General features: G+C 44.8%; 1 protein-coding gene across 1 annotated transcript in view; it reads right to left on the reverse strand.

Moving 5' to 3' along the window:
* NUDT13 (nudix hydrolase 13) overlaps positions 1–17,641 on the reverse strand; it is a 61,591-nt gene that overhangs the window by 5,801 nt on the left and 38,149 nt on the right. Inside the window, exons 3-6 of the mRNA XM_044298425.1 lie at positions 9,558–9,697; positions 6,545–6,652; positions 5,055–5,173; positions 2,548–2,673 (exon numbers count right to left, since the gene is read on the reverse strand). Coding sequence (XP_044154360.1) covers positions 2,548–2,673; positions 5,055–5,173; positions 6,545–6,652; positions 9,558–9,697 — 493 coding nt within the window. The remainder of the gene's footprint in view (positions 1–2,547; positions 2,674–5,054; positions 5,174–6,544; positions 6,653–9,557; positions 9,698–17,641) is intronic.

Genomic DNA, 17,641 nt, shown 5'->3' on the forward strand with positions numbered 1-17,641 from the left:
TTTTACGGAACCATCTATTGAAAATGTTATGCCCAGCCCAATTTTTTATATGAAATTACTGTATACTGTATTTGCCATACAGAAAAACGGAACGGAAACGGAACCACAACGGAAGCAAAAAACGGAACAACGGATCTGTGAAAAACGGACTGCAAAACACTGAAATGGACATACTGTCGTGTGAAAGAGGCCTAAGGGTGCATTTACACCAACAGATTATCTGACAGATGGCCATTTACACACACAGATCTTTTGTTATACACACCACCTATTGGTCTGATCGGACAGAAATTGATAAGATAATCCTGTTGGTGTAAATGCACTTTAATGGTGGATTTGGACGAACCAATAATCGTCTAGATTATCAGGAACGACCGCTCCTGCGAATGCTTATTCCTGATAATCTGGCCATCTAAATGTGCCATCAATCACCTGATGAATGAGCAAAATGCTTATACATCGGGTGATCCTGTCATTCGAGCAGGCACCACCAAACATCATTTCTGGGCAGTAGATCATGCAGTCTAAACAGAGATCTGCTGCCCCAAAACAATGATTCTGTATGGGGCCAAGGGATCGCTGTAGCAATCATACTGTGCAGGAGATCACTGCAGGACTCCTTCACTGAGCAAGCAGCCGACTGTCTTCCTAACAATCGGCCGCTACATTAGCTCATCTAAACCTGCGTTTAGGCTAGTATTACACTGGAAGATAATGGTGCAGATCATCGCCTACAAGTGTTCATAGGAACGCTCTTTAGAGATAATCTGGCAGTGTACTGCAAATGCTCAATCATCAGACAATCCAGATTTTTAAGCATGCTTTAAAATCATCTGTTGCCGGGGTCAGATTGTGCTGTCTAATCATGATCTGCTGCCGGCAAACAAATAGTCATTATGGGGACGAGCGATGACATTAGCGATCGCTCCACCCCATATTGTGGAGGAGATCGTTGCAAGTAATAGCAACGCTCTCCTCCATTAACGAGCAGGCAATTGTCGGGAAGGAGCGCTTCCTTCCCAACAATAACCTGCAAAATCTGCTAGTGTAATACTAGCCTTACCATTCTCATGAGTTAGGCTCCATTCACAAGTCCGTAGTGCATTGCGGATCAGCAATACACCCGGCCGGCACCCCCATAGAAATGCCTATTCTTGTCCGCGATTGTGGACAAGAATAGGACATGTTGTATTTTTTTCCGGAGCTGCGGACTGGAAGATCGGCGGCGCACTCCGGAAATACGGATGCAGACAGCACACTGTGTGCTTTCCGCATCCATTCCGTACCCATAGAGAATGAATGGGTCCGCACCCGTTCCGCAATCCATTATTACAGATGTGTGAATGGAGCCTTAAACTGCACGTTCGCCTACTTTGCATAAACTTTTGCAATTTGAAGAAGTGCCTAGAAAGGTGACATCACCTAAAGATAGCTTGGTTGCTTAGTTACACTGATAAGGTGTCACTTTCTTTTCTCATTGCTAACCTCCCTACTTTCAGGTCATTTTAACTTGAACAAACTGAACTCTCATTTCCTTGGAATTAGGCCTTATGAACACGACCATTTCAGTATTTTGGTCTGCAAAATATGGATACCTTCTGTGTGCACTCATTTTTCTCACTCCCATTACTAGAAATGACTATTCTTGCCCGCAAAACGGATTATAATAAGACATGTTCTATAATCTGCAGAAAATACAGATCAGGGTCAGTGTGCTAACCACAAAAAATGCAGATAGCTCACATGAACAATATGGTTGTGTGCACGAAGCCGACAAAAAACTAATCAACTGTGAACAGCAACAAGTAGGAGTCGTCTGGTACTCAGATTCAGCGCTTCTCTCCAAATAAAACACGCGTTTGAGGACAACAGAAATCCCCTTTCCACTTTATGTGGAATTTGTGTGATTAATGGACATTTTTCATGGTCAATCAAAACGGCGGAAAATTTCTAGGGTTCCCAGAAGAAGATGTTTGAAAGTTGTAGACCATTTTAAAGGGGTTATCCAGTGACAGATAATGATGACCTATCCTCAGGATAGCTCATCATTATCAGATTGGTGGGGGTCCAAGTCCCAGCAGGGAGTTCCCATGATCCCGAGAGGTCTAGGGAGCGCAGCTGGCAATCAACAGCCTTCCAAGCACAGTGCCGTACATAGTACAGCGGCAATGCTTGGTATTGCAGCTCAGCCCCATTTACTTGAATGGGGCTGAGCTGCAACTAGGCCATGTGACCGATGTACAATGACATCACATGGCCTAGGAAGAGGCTGCAGAGCTCGCGGGGCGCCTGGCCTCTTCTAACAGCTGATGTGTGGGGTCCCAGCTGTTGGACCTCTACCAGAGGACAGGTCACCAATAATGATTACCGGATAACCCATTTAATGATCCAGTATTAAATCTGAATTTTGGACTATTCTGGTCAAACTCATCAATTGAGCACATCAATTCAATGATTTAGGAAATGTAGGAATTGTAATTTAGCCAATCAATGTTTGATCAGCATAATTTTGTCACAATAAGTGAGGTTCCAGCTCTTTTAACTCACCTGCGGGTAGTAGATCAACCCATTAACATGGCACACACGCTTACTCCCCGAGACATTCTTGGTGGTTGGCTGTCCTGATTTGCTGCAGTATTGATGAGAATCATGCCACTGTAAAAGGGACCGTGCCTACAAGACAGAAGCAATAGGCAATCCTATGTAAACTATTGCTAATGGAGTTTGCCAAGGCATTACTGATGGGGATCTGGGGCGGATTGACCATACCCCCTACAGGGAAACTTCCCAGGAGGCTGTCAGAGCCCTTCCCACAGCTGTCAGCCAGGCAAGTAGTGATCTGATGCTCCCCTCCTGAATTCAACTGTATTGCCATCCTGAGGCAACTGAAGTAGGACAGAACGTGGCAGCTGGTGCTGGCCACCACAGAGGGGCCGTTTTTGGGGAGGCATTTTGTGTTGCTGGTGCAGCATGTTGTGATGCAGTGTGGTATTTGGCTCTGCTGAGGCGGTATCATGCCACAACATGGTATTGCCCGCTCTGTCTACTTGTGTTGACTCTGCCTTCAGTCAATTTGGACCCAACTACAAAATTAAGCCACTTTTAGTTTTTTTCCAGGACCACTTTAAGTTCCCAGGCCCCCCCTCAGGGGGTCCAAACCAATGAGACCTACTGAGTTCCCAGGATTAGAGGGTGTTCCAGAGGACAGTCCACCACTGATCATAAAGGGATGTCATATCCTAGCGATCTGCCATCCCTTTTTTTAAAAATGGGAAAACCCCTTTAACAAAATTAAGCAAATCAATGGCCAGGCAGAAGGTTACTTTAATTCTACTAGATCCTGCCCTACCTTACCAACAGGAGCCAGTTCTGTCTTTGATCGTAGATATATTACACATTTTCTGGAGCTGTAAGGCTATGTTCACATGAAATAGCAAATCCATGCTGACATCCGCAAGATACCCACATAGATTTTCATGTGGACTTTGACTATACTTTGTGGATTTCACTCTTTGCAATATCAATTCCCTCCTTCACAGGGTCAAGTAGAGCATGTGGTGGACTTGAAAAGCTGCAGCATGTCCTAATATACACAAAGATTTCTCAGATAGTTGTGAACAGATTGCACACGTAAAATCCACAGGACATAGCCTAATTGTAATTGCATACATCCACAGGTTCTTCCCACTATAAAAAAAACTCAAGCTCAGGCAGTTTGTAAAATAGGTGTCGCCTACTGTCAGACCCTTTCAGTGTCAGGGGCTTCACCAGCACCGCACACCATGACTATTAGGTTGTACTGAGATCATTCACTGCTCCACCAGATGTGCTGATGCAAGAGCCTTGAAACATCTCCAATGCACTTAAGAAAAGTGTACAGCCACTGGCAGTATTCTTTATTCTAATAGAGATGATCCGTGTCAAATGTGATCATGGCCATTATATGTGAGGAGACAGCACAGTACTTGTACAAGTCTGGGCAAGAGAAAACTACACCCACTGTGCAACCTCGTCTAGATATCTGCCCTGGGCAGCTCTGTATTTCTGCTCCAACAAGCCTCAAGACCTAAGGGAAGAATGACACATTCAAGACACTACTATGGCTTTCCTGGGGGCACGTTATTGCCCCCTCGTTGGGACTTGTAAAGCTATTCATCATACAGGTATGCAAACCAAAAGTACTCTAACTAGCCTCATAATCCATTAAATAATACTTGTGGCCATTCAGCTGGATGCATGGGGTTCCCTGCTCCAATATGTCTGTGACATTAAATGTCTGACCTAGCCAAGAAAATAAAGAACTTTGAAAATTAAAGGGGTTGTCCCACAAAAAATATTCTGCAGTTTTCAAACCAGCACTGGATCTGAATACTTTTGTAATTGCATGTAATTAAACATTTTGTATAGCCACTGAGTTATAAAATAAAAAATGTATATGTACAGCGCCACCTGCTGTTTGTTCTTTTTCTTATTTCTCTGTCCACCTCGCTGAGGTGGACATACATGCTCGGTTACATCTCTCAAGTGCCTCCTGAGCCGTCACAGGGAGAGAGCTGCAGCAGAAAGGACACACCTCCTGAGCTGCAACAAAAGGGATATGTCCCTTGAGCTGCCAGCTAGATATAAACCTAGAACAGCAATTGGAGCAATGAATGGGGGATCTCTAGATCCATGTGGGGTATGAAAAATCGGCGTAAATCACACTGAGCTGCGCCTTGGCTATGTGACCGATGAACATGACGTCAAATGGCCTAGGAAGAGGCCTAAGCGCTCACTCGAGCACCGCAGCCTCTTCATACGTTGATCGGCGGGGTGCCATATGATCTCATATTCTGAGAATAGGCCATCAATATAAAAATCCCAGAAAACCCCTTTAACCCTATAAGGACCAGGTCTGTTTGGGCCTTAGTGACCAAGTATTTCTTTTATCCTTGCACTTACTTTCCCTGTAATAAATACATTTTGGGTAACCGAATTATTGACAGAATTTTGAATATGTGCAATATATAAAGAAAACACACAAAATTAAGGCACGCTCTTCACAGTAGTAATACCCTGCATAGCAGCGATAAATTCTCTGCATCCATTTTTCCATCAATTTTTGCAATTGCATTCCTGATGTCAGTGAATTTCCCCGAAAGTTCTTGTTCTAAAGCAGATTTTTCCAAAGATCCTAGAAAACAAAGAAATCTGAGAATTATCATATCATTCAAGCAGTACGTGGCTTTTGTTGCCGCTGTCCATGTTCACTACACAATGTGAGTCAAAAGGTCTCTGAAGCTCCCAGAAGAAGACAACTATGGCACAGAAGCACAAATCAGCAGTTAAGGCCCCATTCACACGTCCGCAATTTAGTTCCGCATTTTGTGGAACGGAATTGCGGACCCATTCATTTCTATAGAGCAGCACGATGTGCTGCCCGGATACGGAATTGCGGACCCGCACTTCCGGGTCCACAATTCCGTTCCCTGAAAAAAATAGAACATGTCCTATTCTTGTCCGCAATTGCGGATAAGAATAGGCATATTCTATTAGTGCCGGCGATGTGCGGTCCGCAAAATGCGGAACACACATTGCCGGTGTCCGTGTTTTGCGGTTCTGCGGATCCGCAAAACACGTTACGGACGTGTGAATGGAGCCTTAAAGTAATAGCACACACCTTAGGTGAGTGTTCTAGCCTTTAGGCCTCTTTCACACGGGCGTTGCGGGAACACTCGCGATTTTTCAGCGTGAGTGCAAAACACTAATGCGTTTTGCACTCGCGTGAGAAAAATCGCGCATGTTTGGTACCCAAACCCAAACTTCTTCACAGAAGTTCGGGCTTGGGATCGGTGTTCTGTAGATTGTATTATTTTCCCTTATAACATGGTTATAAGGGAAAATAATAGCATTCTGAATACAGAATGCATAGTAAAATAGCGCTGGAGGGGTTAAATAAAAAAATTTAAAAAATTAACTCACCTTAGTCCACTTGATCGCAAAGCCGGCATCTCCTTCTGTCTTCATCTTAGCTGTGTGGAGGAACAGGACCTGTGGTGACGTCACTCCGGTCATCACATGATCTATCACATGATCTTTTACCATGGTGATGGATCATGTGATGACCGGAGTGACGTCACCACAGGTCCTGTTCCTCCACACAGCACTATGCATTCTATATTCAGAATGCTATTATTTCCCCTTATAACCATGTTATAAGGGAAAATAATGATCGGGTCTCCATCCCGATCGTCTCCTAGCAACCGTGCGTGAAAATCACACCGCATCCGCACTTGCTTGTGGATGCTTGCGATTTTCAAGCAACCCCATTCATTTCTATGGGTCCTGCGTTAGGTGAAAAACGCACAAAATAGAGCATGCTGCGATTTTCACGCAACGCATAAGTGATGCGTAAATATCACCGCTCTTGTGAACAGCCCCATAGAAATGAATGGGTCGGGATTCAGTGCGGGTGCAATGTGTTCAACTCACGCATCGCATCCGTGCGGAAAACTCGCCCGTGTGAAAGGGGCCTTAATTATCATAGATAAATTAAAAAACTTACCAAGATCTAGAGCAAACTCAGTAACACAGGATTCTGAGCAACCAAGCAGAACCGAGTCTTCGAAGCTGAACTTGTCTTTTCCACAACTACCGAGGACTTGCAGTAAATCTAAGACCCATCAAAATGATAGTACTGAAGCAATGTATGAAGATAACAATTCTGTACTGAAGCATCTTAAATATTTCTACAGGAAAGAGTGCACACTTCAATAGGGTAACATGTCCTAGGGCCAGGGGTGTAGCTATAGGGGAAGCAGGGAAAGCGGCTGCTTTGGGGCCCGAACTCAGGAGGGGTCCATCCAGGAGGGGGAGTAAAATATATTATTGTCAGGGCCCCTCAACAGCATTATAAAATCACATTATATACAGGGACACTGTAGAAAACGGACAGCGGCTGTTGTGCATCGTCTGAGAAAGCGATTTTGACTGGCCACAGGAGTGGGGGTTGCACGGAAGAAGTTGGTTGCGAAGAAGTTCCTGGGGGGGTGGCCCAGTTCAAAATTTTGCTGATCATGTGACTGCCCAAAGGGCTGCTAGCTCTTATGCTGAGGCCCTGACCGGACATGATTCTGTGTTTTGCTGTTCATCCGCATAGGGTACATGCAGCTGAATGGGAAGAAATGGAAGCACATCGGACTTCAGCAGAGGAGCCCACAACCAGTCATATGATCACAGCTGAGACGGTGGAATCGGCAGAGTGATGAAAGGTTAAAGGGCTTCTGTCATCCCACTAAACCGTTTTTTTTTTGGGTGAGATTTTTGGTGCGATTTCTGCATACATAAGCTAAATAATCATTTCAGTTCAGTAGAATTTGTTAAAAATGCAATTTTAAAATATGCAAATTACCTTGCTACCAGCAAGTAGGGCAGCTACTTGCTGGTAGCAGCCGCATCCTCCGATCCTAAAGACGCCCCCTCCGCATGTTGATTGACAGGGCCAGGGAACGGGATCGTTCTCTGCTGGCCCTGTTTGAATTCAAAATATTGCACCCGCTGTACCTGTCTTCAATCGGTGCAGGCGCACTGAGAGGCGGCCGCTCGCTCGGCCGCTCCATCCTCAATGCGCCTGCGCCGGGTGTAGATGTGACGTCATCGGCGCAGGCGCATTGAGGATGGAGCGGTCGAGCGAATGAATACCGTTATGGCGCAGACGCGAGATCTTGATAGCAGACAGGGCCAGCAGAGGACGATCCTGTTCCCTGGCCCTGTCAATCAACATACGGAGGGGGCGTCTTTAGGATCGGAGGATGCGGCTGCTACCAGCAAGTAGCCGCCCTACTTGCTGGTAGCAAGGTAATTTGCATATTTTAAAATTACGTTTTTAACAAATTCTACTGAACCGAAATGATTATTTAGCTTATGTATGCAGAAATCGCACTATAGGGATTATAAGTAAACGTTGCTGAAACGCTCTTCCATCCCCAAGTTAGTTGAAACAAGAAATGTAAGTAATGCCTGGAGATGTCCATACACATTAGATAGAAGTTAGATGGTTGAACAGCAGTTGGATAATGATCTGGTGAACGACCATTTTGCAGACACGGCCGTGCACAGTGTAATCCATATTGGCCGTTACAGATGATCAGACTGCCCACACATGTTCAAATAAACTGGACGGTGGACGAAAGATCTTTCTGGGAACATTCTTTCAAAGAAAGAGCTCTTCATCGATGAACGATCTTTTCTTTCAATGAAAGCTCTTTCATCCAGCTACCGGAGGAAAATTTCAAACACAGCCGACTTCTTATCAGATAATGTTGGTCTGTTATCGGTCGGTTGTTAAATTTTACCCGGTGAACATTAGTTTTGGTTGTAATCATCCATTTTGATCAACTTTAGTCTAAAGTCTATGGCATCTCTTAAAGGGGTTATCCCATCTTAGAAAATGGGGGCATATCGCTAGAATATGCCCCCATTGTCTAATAGGTGCGGGTCCCACCTCTGGGACCCGGACCTACAACGAGAACGGAGCCGGGGAGAGTTGTGGCTGGAGGACCCCGGGTTTCCCAGGTTCCGTCCACCACCAGGCACAGCTCCCCGCCTCTCCCATTGTAGTGAATGGGAGCGCACCGTGCATGCCCGGCCACCGCTCCCATTCCTTTCTATGGGGCCGACGGAAATAGCCGAGCCAGCGCTCGGCTATTTTCGGCGTCTCCATAGAAATGAATGGAGGGCGGCTGCGCATGCGCAGTGCGCCCTCCTCCACTTTCTCCGCTCTGTTCTCCTTGTAGGTGCGGGTCTCAGCGGTGGGACCCGCACCTATCAGACAATGGGGGCATATCCTAGCGACATGCCCCCATTGTCTAAGATGGGATAACCCCTTTAAAGTGTACTTGTACTTGTAAAAAAAACTTTTGATATGTCATAGTGACATAGCAAAGATTTTGGTCAGTAGGGTCCGGGTGCTGAGACCCCTACTGATCACTAGAAAGGAGATAAAAGATGTCAGACTACATATTGTCTCTACTTGATGTAGGAGACGGACTGAAGATGGGCTCACAGACTTTCTATTGAGCCTGTCTTCTGTAGTGAGGGAAGAGAGCGCTATGTGAGTGCTTCTTTCCCCTCATTCTAGTGATCGGGAGCAGTGTCAACACTTGGACCCACACCAATCAAAACCTTTGATATGACATAGTACAGTTACACTTTCAAATATGTTCAAGAAACTGGCGTTTCCCTGCTGTCAGCACTCAAAGCTGTGCTGCAATATACAGTCCGGACTGCTGTGCAAAGGACTCCTGTGCGCAAGCACGGCAGACCTGACAATGTATATCAGCGCAGCTTTAAACATTTACAGCAGAGAAAAAGGGGACGTGAAAAAATAAAACATAGCAATCTGGACTCCTTATCTGCAATACCGCCCATGTATTACAGCAGTTAATAGTCCAAAATCATGGTGATTCTGCCAATGTCATCTTTTGTAAAAACGGGTATTGAGTCTTTTCTATGAGTTTGCACAGTGTCATAATATGCCAATATGCATGAGCCTAAGGATTGAGAAAAATCTTACCCACCTGGACTGCTGACTGCTGGTGTATAGAAGGTGTTTCCAGACTTACGGATAAGTGGTGAAAGATTGTGGAATAGGTAGAAAGATCCCGATTTAAGGGCTTGGCGACAGGTGTCATCATTTTCTTTCAGATCAAACAGGAAGCTGAGAATGGACATAGCAACAACATTAATGTAATGATTCACTTTTACATATCTGGGACCCCCACTGATCCGAACTCTGTCATCGGGGCACTCCATTGAAGTGAAGCAAATCTTAAATCCAAGTTGTCTTTGTAATACATCTTCATTACTGTTCTTTTCGTTTTTGTGTATTTTATCATAATTTCTTTACTCTCTTGCTATCAGGTTGGAGGCTCCTGCTGATGCAACTCATAATAGCTTTACATTGACTTAAAGGGAATCTCCACCTTTTATCATCATGTAGTTTTATGTCCAAAATTCTCTACAAAGTAATTCCTTACTGCATCTTTCTAGCAGCTGGAGCTTTGTTTTTCTGCTCCAAATCAGAACACCACTAGAGGCATACAACTGTCCTATTTCATCCTATAACAGTATACAGAGAGCTTATTGGCTCCCTCTAGTGGAGGCAGCTTGTTCTAATGATTTATCAACCCCTTTTCTGTTTTTCACTTTTTTTTTCTTCCACCCTGCCTTTCTGGAGCCATAACTGTTTCATTATTCATTTCACATGGCCATATGAGGGCCTGTTTTTTTGCGGGACAAGTTGTACTCTCTAATAGCACTATTTAATATTGCATATTAAATAGTGGGAAGCTGGAGAAAAATAGGGTGAAATCAGGGAAAAAAAACACACAATTCTGCCACAGATTTATGGGTTTTGTTTTTGTTGCATTCCCTGTGTGGTGAAACGGACCTGTTACTTTCATTCTACTGGTCAGTACGATTACAGCGATACCACATTTATATAATTTTGCTTGTGTTTTAATACTTAAAAAAATAAAAACCTTGGAAGAAAAATATTTTTTAAATCACCATATTCTGAACCCATTACTTTTTTATATTAAGTCTACGAATCTGTGTGAGGGCTAATTTTTTTGTGGAGCGATCTGTAGTTTTCAGTGATATAATTTTGGAGTATGTATGACTTTTTGATCTTTTTTTTCCATTTTTCTGGGGAGATGAAGCGACAAAAAAAATGCAAATCAGAATTTTATTAACCATTACGGCGTTAATACGAGATATATATGTTTATATTTTAATAGTTCTGGCATTTTGGGACTCTGCAATGTCTATGATCTTCACTTTTTATTATTTATTATAGGGAAAGGGGTTGATTTGAATGCTAACCTTTTTTTAAATTTCTAAAAACGTTTATTTATTTTTTACCTTTTTACGCCCCCATGGGGACCTCAACATGCAACCATCAGCTTACCATTTCTATCCAGTAATAGGATTGAATGCATTACCCCAAGAAATCAGGCTTAATCCCAACATGCACAGTTTTAAGCGTTTGCTAAAAACACATCTTTTCAGGGTGGCCTATCCCCTCCCTTGATCTAACCTCCCATAGCCCATTTATCATTCCCTGAAGCTGAGCCTCCACTGCACCCAGAAGCACTCAGTATATGGGCTGCTGACCAGCTCATGTGGCTTTATATCTGCTCCCCTATTCTCCCAAGATGGCTGGACTATCGTACATAACAAGCACTTCGACCTTTTGTGTCACCCCTATCCCCTCAGATTGTAAGCTCTTGCGAGCAGGGCCCTCATTCCTCTTGTTGTATTAATTAACTTGTCTGTTGCTATGTTATTTATGACTGTTTGTACATGAACCCCTGAATTGCAAGGCGCTGCGGAATATGTTGGCGCTATATAAATAAAGATTATTATTATTACTGAATAGAAAATTCACTATATTCAATGTAAAGCAGCCACCTGCAGGCCTACTGTAACAGTAGCTGCTGTACGTCGCTGTATGCCTGCTTATCGCCGCGCTCAGCGGTGACTGCCTGCCATTTCACTGCTGCAGTTCTGGGCTCAGTTTCTGTAAGTGGTATTGCTTTAGAAGGATTTGCTCCACAGCTTCCACTTAGCCCTGGACACAGCATGAGGTAGGCTGGTTTTGTGTTACACTGCTGTAAGGGAGGAGCGCATTACTCTCTGGGCTGTGTGGGTTAGGTCAGGTGACCTCGCTGACCAACCCTGGCTCTCCTGCAGGTATTTAAAAGGGGTTCTGCAGTTTTTTTAAACTGATGATCTATCTTCTGGATAGATCATCAGCATCTGATTGGCGGGAGTCCGACACCCGGGACCCCTGCCGATCAGCTGTTTAAGAAGGCAGCGGCGCTGGCAGTAGCGCTAAGGCCTTCTCGATGTTTACCGCAGGCCCAGTGACGTAACGACCAGCATCAATGGCCTGGGCGGGGCTAAGCTCTGTTCACTTGAATAGAGCTTAGCCGCGGCCAGGCCAGTGTTACTAGTCATGACGTCACTGAGCCTGCAGTAAACAGTGAGAAGGCCGCAACACTACTGCCAGCGCCGCTGCCTTCTCAAACAGCTGATCGGCAGAGGTCCCGGGTGTCGGACCCACGCCGATCAGATGCTGATGCTCTATCCAGAGGATAGATCAGCAGTTAAAAAAAAACTGCAGAATTCCTTTAAGTGGCTCAGCCCTCTTCCCAGAGGCCTCAGTGTCAAGATCCTTGAGTTTGTTGGTTCCAGATACTCTCATGCGCTTATACTTTGTTCCTGGACTCTGATCCCTGCCTGCTTGCCTTGTCTCTCCTGTTGCCGACCCGGATTGCCTGACCTGTACCTGTGCCGCTTGCCCTGACCTTTTGCCTGTCTGACTACGCCTCTGCCTCATTCTACAGTACTGCACTGTTGCTCCTGGTAATGACCCCTCCTGCCTGTCTACACGTGTACTTCTGGTACCTACCCAGGTATCTCCCGGTCTGCCTGGACAAGCTGCCACTGACTCTGGGATTGCTCTGGAGTAGACCCTGGCAACTAACGGCTCAAGTCTATTCTCGCCATCTGAGGCTCTAGTGAAAACCAGGTAGTTGCTTAGAAACGCCCCTCCAGAGTATAGCCAGTCAGTGGCACAGTGGGTTCACACCCGCTGGTTCGTGACACCTACATTGCATCGCTGTGTGAGGAGCCTTTTCAGGCCCAGGAGCGCAGTGCTCCAGGTTTTTCAGACGCGATAAGGCCTCATGCACACGACCGTTATGTGCATCCGTGTACGTTGTTCCGTTTTCCGTGATTTTCTGCAGACCCATTGACTTTCAATGGGTCCGTTAAAAACTCGGAAAATGCACCGTTTGTCATCCGCGGCCGTGATCCGTGTTTCCTGTCCGTCCCAAAAATATGAACTGTCCTATTTTTTTGCTGGACAACGGTTCGCGGACCCATTCAAGTCAATGGGCACACAAGATTGTCATCATTTTCAAGGCAAACTTGACTTAGATTTTTTTTTCACTTTTCTGGTCTGGTGATCCTCCAAAAATCAAGGAAGACACACGGAAGAAAAAACGGACACGTATCACGGAACAACGGAACCCCGTTTTGCGGACTGTGAAAAAATACTGTTGTGTGCATGAGGCCTAACGCTGATCACAGAAATTAGCCCCAGGTGCCTGCTGTCTGAAACATCATGCTCACTGCATCTATGGCGCCTGCTCTGCTCCAGAGAGGACGCCATCTTTAAAGACCTCTAGTTATTCCCAAAGTAATGTTAGTGTAGCGCCACCTGCTGTTTCTATTGAACAGTATTTCTGTGTACACATCAGTAAATGTGCTAAGGAGGACAAACATGCTCAGTCTTACTCCTCTCTCTGCAACTCGAAGTATGTGGAGGGACCCCTGGTGTGAAGAGTCGGCTTCTTCTGACGCTGTAGCATCTTCTCTGCTTCTTAAAGGAGAGTCTGAGCAAGTACAATTGTAGTAATGCTGCTTCACGCTTATCACTTATCACTCCTCTGAGAAGCAGAGAAGACACTACAACTTAGAAGAAGCCGGCTCTCATCACACCAGGAACCCTCCATATATCTGAGGGAGCAGACAGAGAGGAAAGACTGAGCATGTGTCTCGAGCTCGGTGCATTTACTGTGGTGTACACAGAAGCACTATTCTATAGAAACAGCAGGTGTGCTACACTAACATTATTCCGGAAATATCTGGGGATAGAAGCATTTTTAATGTGTAAATGCAAAAAAAGGTTTATAATTATGGGCTGGATTCAATTTAAAACCGAAAAACCTATATAAAAAAAAGGGATTACCTTTCAAAGTGAGCCTGTCACCATGAAAATGCAAATTAATCTGCAGGCAGCATGTTATAGAGCAGAGGAGCTGAGCAGAATGATATAGTCAGGTCCATAAATATTGGGACATCGACACAATTTTAACATTTTTGGCTCTATACACCACCACAATGGATTTGAAATGAAACGAACAAGATGTGCTTTACCTGCAGTCTGTCAGCTTTAGGCTACTTTCACACTAGCGTTCGGCTGTCCGCTCGTGAGCTCCGTTTGAAGGGGCTCACGAGCGGACCCGAACGCTTCCGTCCAGCCCTGATGCAGTCTGAATGGATGCGGATCAGCTCAGACTGCATCAGTCTGGCGGCGTTCAGCCTCCGCTCCGCTCGCCTCTGCACGGACAGGCGGACAGCTGAACGCTGCTTGCAGCGTTCGGGTGTCCGCCTGGCCGTGCGGAGGCGTGCGGATCCGTCCAGACTTACAATGTAAGTCAATGGGGACGGATCCGTTTGAAGATGCCACAATATGGCTCAATCTTCAAGCGGATCCGTCCCCCATTGACTTTACATTGAAAGTCTGGACGGATCCGTCCGAGGCTACTTTCACACTTAGCTTTTATATGCCAATATAATGCAGACGGATCCGTTCTGAACGGAGCCTCCGTCTGCATTATTATGATCGGATCCGTTCAGAACGGATCCGATCGAACGCTAGTGTGAAAGTAGCCTTAGACCTGGTTCACACTTGAGCGTATTTGATACGCACGTGTTTTGGACATTTTTCGGGGCATATTACAGCACGTTTATGGAAATAGGAACGCGCGTTCTTGCGATTAACCACAAAAGCGTCCAATGTAAAACAGAGGTGCTTATGTACAGAACGCGGAACAATACGCCCCAAAGAAGCTCCTGTACTTCTTTGGGCGTAGAGCGTTTTACAGCGCGTTCGTACGCGCTGTAAAACGTGCAGGTGAGAACCATGCCCATAGGGAAACATGGGTTTTCGCCTGTTGAGCGTTTTACAGCGCATAGGAACGCGCTGTAAAACGCTCAGGTGTGAACCAGGCCTTAATTTGAGGGTATTTACATCTAAATTAGGTGAACGGTGTAGGAATTACAACAGTTTGCATATGTGCCTCCCACTTGTTTAGGAAGCAAAAGTAATGGGACAATTGGCTTCTCAGCTGTTCCATGGCCAGGTGTGTGTTATTCCCTCATTATCCCAATTACAATGAGCAGATAAAAGGTCCAGAGTTAATTTCTTGTGTGCTATTTGCATTTGGAATCTGTTGTTGTCAACTCTCAAGATGAGATCCAAAGAGCTGTCACTGTCAGTGAAGCAAGCCATCATTAGGCTGAAAAACAAAACAACCCCATCAGAGAGATAGCAAAACATTAGGCATTGCCAAAACAACTGTTTGGAACATTCTTAAAAGGAAGGAACGCATCGGTGAGCTCAGCAACACCAAAAGACCCGGAAGACCACGGAAAACAACTGTGGTGGAAGAATTATTTCCCTGGTGAAGAAAACACCCTTCACAACAGTTGGCCAGATCAAGAACACTCTCCAGGAGGTAGGTGTATGTGTGTCAACAATCAAGAGAAGACTTCACCAGAGTGAATACAGAGGGTTCACCACAAGATGTAAACCATTGGTGAGCCTCAAAAACAGGAAGGTCAGATTAGAGTTTGCCAAACGACATCGAAAAAAGCCTTCACAGTTCTGGAACAACATCCTATGGACAGATGAGACCAAGATCAACTTGTACCAGAGTGATGGGAAGAGAAGAGTATGGAGAAGGAAAGGAACTGCTCATGATCCTAAGCATACCACCTCATCCGTGAAGCATGGTGGTGGTAGTGTCATGGCATGGGCCTGTATGGCTGCCAATGGAACTGGTTCTCTTGTATTTATTGATGATGTGACTGCTGACAAAAGCAGCAGGATGAATTCTGAAGTGTTTCGGGCAATATTATCTGCTCATATTCTGCCAAATGCTTCAGAACTCATTGGACGGTGCTTCACAGTGCAGATGGACAATGACCCAAAGCATACTGCAAAAGCAACTAAAGAGTTTTTTAAGGGAAAGCAGTGGAATGTTATGCTATGGCCAAGTCAATGCACCTGACCTGAATCCGATTGAGCATGAATTTCACTTGCTGAAAACAAAACTGAAGGGAAAATGCCCCAAGAACAAGCAGGAACTGAAGACAGTTGCAGTAGAAGCCTGGCAGAGCTTCACCAGGGATGAAACCCAGCGTCTGGTGATGTCTATGCGTTCCAGACTTCAGGCTGTAATTGACTGCAAAGGATTTGCAACCAAGTATTAAAAAGTGAAAGTTTGATTTATGATTATTATTCTGTCCCATTACTTCTGGTCCCTTAACAAGTGGGAGGCACATATGCAAACTGTTGTAATTCCTACACCGTTCACCTGATTTGGATGTATATACCCTCAAATCAAAGATGACAGTCTGCAGTTAAAGCACATCTTGTTTGTTTCATTTCAAATCCATTGTGGTGGTGTATAGAGCCTATAATATTAAAATTGTGTTGATGTCCCAATATTTATGGACCTGACTATCGTTTTGTGTGAAAAGATTCAGTATAACTTTCATTCATTTAAAATCTTGCTCATTCTGAACAAAATTGTCTAAAAGAAAAAGATTCACTGGCTTTAGTAGGTTAGTCCCTGTGCAGTCTGACACTGGCAGCACTGATTTAATAGTGTCAGACTGGTAACACCCATCTGGAACTTCATAGCAAACTTCTAGTATTTCATTTATAATTTCAGGAATAATATAGGAATGGTACATCGTAAACTCATAAGAATAGATGCTCCAGAATTGTTATTACATGGGGAAATGCAAGTAGTTACTAAAACATACACGTCTGGAGAGGTGACTGGTATTCTGCACTTTACTGAAAAAAGAAAAATGAACTTGGAACAGTGCAAAAATCAGGGACAATTACTTGCTCCTGTGCAAACAAACCTTATCATTTTGAAATATTGCTTTGATTATTCTCCACATACCACAAACCTATTACATCAGACAGACCAGGAGCCTCAACATACCAAAAATAAGACTTCTACACACCCTGCCAAAAACCAATGAACTCACCCAAGCGACTCCTGAATTTACTTTCCACTTGAAGGCAGCAGGCAAGGCACAAGGTTACACCCTTCATCATAAAATGTGCTCAAATACTTGAACATGCTGAGAAATAGCAGAAGGCCTTTAAGGACTAGTTCTTAATAAGAAGTGGACTTCTGAGTGGACTTTTACAGTGGGAAAATGTTTTGTTCTATCCCACCTTCTTCAATTTGCATTGTATGTATTACATGTCAGTTTTAGGGTGCTGCCACGTGTTCAGGCTTTTTGATGCAGTTGTTGAAGCCAAAACCAGGAATGGATTAAAAAAGAAGAGAAGTAGTATCTGCCCTTAAAAGGGTTTTCCAAGACTTTTTAACTGACGACCTATCCTCTGAATAGGTCATCAGTATCTGGTGGGGGTCCAACACCCGGGACCCCTGCCGACCAGATGTTTGAGAAGGCAGCAGCTCTCCTGTGAGCACCTCGGCCTTCTCTATGTTCTTCCTAGGCCAGTGATGTCACGTTCATTGATCACGTAGCCTAGGAGCAGCTCAGCACCATTCAAGTGAATGGTGCTGAGCTGCGATACCAAGCACAGCCGCTACACAATGTATGCCGCTGTGCTTGGTAAACCGCGAGAAGGCAGCGGCGGTGCCTTCTTAAAACAGCTGATTGGCGGGGGTCCCGGGTGTTGGACCCAAACAGATACTGATGACCTATCCAGAAGATAGGCCATCAGTATAAAAATCTTGGAAAACCCTTTTGATAC

The sequence above is a fragment of the Bufo gargarizans genome, chromosome 6 (genome assembly GCF_014858855.1).
Source record: "Bufo gargarizans isolate SCDJY-AF-19 chromosome 6, ASM1485885v1, whole genome shotgun sequence".
Taxonomy (NCBI): Eukaryota; Metazoa; Chordata; class Amphibia; order Anura; family Bufonidae; genus Bufo; species Bufo gargarizans.